At 42.4% G+C, this 4,482-nt stretch overlaps 1 protein-coding gene across 1 annotated transcript; it reads right to left on the bottom strand.

Moving 5' to 3' along the window:
* Positions 1–778: 778 nt before the first annotated feature.
* On the bottom strand, positions 779–2,854 carry LOC139201807 (leucine-rich repeat-containing protein 4C-like). The gene has a single exon (XM_070831234.1). It carries the CDS (start codon positions 2,852–2,854, stop codon positions 908–910), a length of 1,947 nt encoding a protein of 648 aa, XP_070687335.1. The 3' UTR covers positions 779–907.
* Between the last annotated feature and the right edge of the window lie 1,628 nt (positions 2,855–4,482).

A 4,482-nucleotide genomic window follows, 5' to 3' on the forward strand; every position in this document is an offset into this window, starting at 1 on the left:
GTCTTTATGCCATTAATGGAATGTTCTCTATAATAATCAGAAGATGTAAAAACAAGTGGAGATAAAATAACATTTTTGCATATACATTAGGAACACAAAGACAAATGTAAGTTTCTTTCATAGTTAATCAATAGAATTTAATTGAACTAAAATGTACTTCTAATAGTGAGCCTCGACTTTTACAATAGCAGAATGCAGGACATTTTCCCCTCATTTAAGATCCTCAGTCTATTGATGACAGAGCAGAGAGTGCCTAATATGTATGTGACAGACATAATTAAACAGTGAATTATGATCAAATTTCATGACTGACAGTTCTGTCACTCACTGTAAAATAATGAACAAGTGTTCATTCATCTCAGTTACAGATGGTCACAAAAGATTTCATCACTTAATCCACAGCTGGAGAAAATCACTAATGTGCTCTAAATCCATTTGATACGTGGGGAAAATGAGGTTACTATCTCATCTGATCCAAAGTCTGCAGTTTACTAAAAAAGAACAATAATTTGCTTCGGGAGTTTTTCTTCGACAGATGTCTTCAAACAGAGTTTGAAACCATATTAGTAAACCAATCCCGTGAAATGAGAGGAAGAAAAAAAAAAAACATGAATTAAGTGCTGAAAAAATAATTGCAGAATACAGTTTTTTCTTGATTTAACCACAATACTTTTTTCTTAAATAAATAACTTCTGTTTTGTAAAGACACTTTTTGAAACAGTAGACATACCCTAATTCCCAGTCATTGAATAAACATCACCAGCCACTGATTTGCCAAACACGCGAGTCTGTTCCTCCATGTTTGAGCCACAGTCCTCACAACCAATTGTCAATAATCATGTCATGTCCATAATATCTTTGTGTAATTCCATCAGTTTTATAATGTTTCATTTTGAAAAAAAGGGTATTAGATTTGGGTCTCTTGTACATTGTCTTTTGAGCTGGCCCGGATTAACAAAGGTTCGTGCGCTGAGCTGTGTATGGAGTTGATAGTGGAGGCATGGTTGTATGCAGTCTTATAGGTGTTGTAGTGGTTGAGGTGCTCGTGCTCAAGGGGAGGCAGAGTCAGGTGACCCTCCATGCCAGGACCTCCTGTTACACAATCCTCATCCACGTTGATGATCTCAATGGTGCGCGTGGGTGCGTGGTGGTTCTGCTGGTGGTGCTGTTTTCGCATCTTGTAGAAGATGATCAGCATGACAGCTGCCATGAGTGTGATTGCAACAAAGCAGCCAATGATGATCTTGGTCGTTTTCATGACCTCATCCAAGCCGTTCAGAGAGCCCTCACCACCCAGCTCCGTGACAGGGATCGTGTAAGTCTTCTCTGTGGCGCGGGTGGAGAGCGGGGTCCGGGCTGTGGTGGTAGTTGTAGAGGTGAGTGAAACGGACTCCCATGCACCTGCGGAGGGAGTGGGGCCCATCTTCTGTTGCACAGTAGTGGTGAAGCCTTCATTATGTGGCGTTTCTATGGTCTCCACTGTCACTGTGGTGAAGTAGCTGAAGCTGCTGTTCTCTGTGGAGGACACGTTGAGCGTGGCAGATGCTGTCGTGTTACCTGCAGAATTACTGACCATACATGTGTACGTGCCTGTGTCTTGCATGGTAACATTGGTGAAGTTCAGAGTGCCGTCATTCAGCACTGAGATTCTGACCTTGTACGCACCGTGTGTCATGATGGAACCATTGGGTGTAATCCAGCTTACCGAGGTCAAGGAGCTGGCTCTGCATTTCAACTCTGCAGCACTTCCCTCTGTCACATTTAGGTCTGCTGGAGGCTCCACAATAACAGGAGCATAACAGTGAAAGTAGTTCTGGTCCAGCTCGCCAATGTATCGTCCCTTATGATGGACAGGTGAGCTGCAGCGGGCACAGCAGCTGGTGTTTGCTGGTACCATCTCCTTGAGCCACCAGCTTAGCCAGAGAATGTCACAGTTACAATTCCACGGGTTGTGGTGCAAGTGCACTCTCTCCAGATGATGTAAAGGAGTAAAGAGATCATGGGGTAAGAGGGTAAGGTTGTTGTGGGCGAGATTGAGCTCCACTAGTGATTGCAGGTCATCAAAAGAGTTCCTCTCTATGGTCTGGATCTGGGCGTGCATCATCCATAGCTTCTGCAAATGGATGAGCCCTTTAAAAGAGCCAGGTCGGATGACAGATAGCTGGTTCCCCGACATCTCCAATTCATCCAGCTTCACCAGGGGAATAAGGTTAGGAATTTCTTTCAGATTGCACATTCCAAGATTTAAGTAGCGCAGATTGCTCAGCCCTTCAAATGCCCCCTCAGATATGTAGGAGAGCCGTTTGAGTTCCCCAAGGTCCAACCGCCGTAATGAGGGCACTCTGTTGAAAGCATAGGAGGGAATGCTCTCTATGGGGTTATTCCTCAGCCAGAGCTCCTTTAGTTTGGACAGGTACTCAAATGCCCCGTTTGGGATAGTCGTGAGGCGGTTATCAAAAAGCTCCAAGGTATTGAGACTGGCCAGTCCATTGAAGGCCCCCAGCTCAATTTTGCGTATGTGATTTTTGCTCAGCTGTAGGATCTCCAGATGTCTCAGGTGCTTAAAGCTGTCCACCTTGATGACCTGAATGAGATTTTCTTGCAGATTCAGGTAGCGTGTGTTGGTAGAGATGCCATCAGGGACATCCCGCAGGCCTCGCCGGGTGCAGATGACTTTGCTGAACTGGTTACTACAGGAGCAGACAGAGGGGCACGTCTGAGCACGTACCAGCCCTGCCACCACCAGCAGCTGGAGGGCCAGAAGTAGCACAAACAAAGGGTCGGACAAGGCCCGGTTCCACCTAGGACCTCGCATCATCTGCTGCTGCTGAGAGGAGGTCATCTTGTTTAACATTCATAATTCATTGACTGGTCTTCCACTCTTTGGAAAGAGGATTTGGGCTCACTGGAATGAAATGAGAGACAGAGGAGAGAAAAAAAAACCATTAGATATGATGCAAAGGTGTAATGCATGTTCGAGATTTTCACTTTTGATCATTACCACTCAGATATGAGAAAATGAAAAACAATACCACTGACAACACAGTAAATGTGTTGAAATCCCAAAAAGTTAAATCTGAAGGACATCCTTTAGGTTTGTGTATCTATTGAAGCCACTAATAATCACACACACATACACCCACACACACGAACTTGCAACCTTGATGGAGTGCCTTATATCCATTTCTGTTTCTGGATGCACTGTCCTCCATGCGCTCTCAATCTTAGTCACATAAAATAAAATCACAATGAAGCTGTCGACTTCTGTGCTGTATCGCTGCAGGAGGAGGAAGGGAGGGAAGAAAAGCAGCTATGACTGCTGTGTTGTGTGATTTATATTTGAGACTGGGGGGACATAAATAATAAGGAAGCTCGCCACCCACCAGTCCTTCAATCGAGTCGAGATATCTGGAAATGTCTGATTACAACTCACAGTTCCTCAAAGGCATGTATGTGACTGGGATGTCAAACAAGCAAGCCAAAATGGGACCGGGAATTTGTTTGTGTAACTCTTTGTGTATCATGCCAGAGGAAACTGTGGAAATGCAAACGATTTATTCTTTGATTAAGATTTACTGTGTGCAAGAGAGATGATGTCACAGCAGCTATGGAGTGTGACTACATGACAGATGTTTTGATTTAATTGCCTTAGTGATTCAGTGTTTTCTACCCGCTAAAATCAGTTGAAAAAAAAATTAAAGTCAAAAATTCAAAAGTCAGAAAGTGTAATTAATATTGTGAGTTTTAAAATTAACTTGAAAACATAATATAATTATATGTAGAATGTCCCTGGTACAACAATTGAACTGTTGTAAGTGGTCACAAATCACAACACTATACCATAAAGTGTGTCTAAGTTATTAAGATGATGCAACTAACTGAATCAAAATCCCAGCAGATGCCTCTCAAATAGTGAAAGCTGGGAAGAATTAGTATCTTGAACAAATTAGAGGGGTTCAACTATTTTACTATATAACAAACCAAAATTTAGCCCTCCTATGGAAATGCACACACACACACACACACATATGTATAAACATGTGTGTATGTGTGTGTGTGACTGTGTGTAAATAAGTTATATTTTCACCAATTAGATTAAAGATTAGATTATACAGCATGTGTTTTTTCACGCGAGTGCTGAGATGGCATTACAACATCATTACTGTCTGAGCAGTGCAATGAAAGTCTCAAGAACGTTCTTATCATATATAGCTGTCACAATTCATCCTTACATATTATTTTTCATTACTGTCAGAGGGAGAAGCTTTTTCCCCTCTCTGAGTGAAAGACAGGGAAACACTTGCAGGTCGTAAGTGAGTCACAGAGCTAGCACAGATAAAGAGAAGCATTTATAGTCTCTAATCTACCTGACCTGAATGTTTTTGAATGTGGGAGGAAGCTGGAGTACGTGAAGAAAATCAATGTGAACATGAAGAATAAAATGTGAACCTCAAACAGAAAGTGCTCTAGTTATAACCAGCA

The sequence above is a fragment of the Pempheris klunzingeri genome, chromosome 5 (genome assembly GCF_042242105.1).
Source record: "Pempheris klunzingeri isolate RE-2024b chromosome 5, fPemKlu1.hap1, whole genome shotgun sequence".
Classification (NCBI taxonomy): Eukaryota; Metazoa; Chordata; class Actinopteri; order Acropomatiformes; family Pempheridae; genus Pempheris; species Pempheris klunzingeri.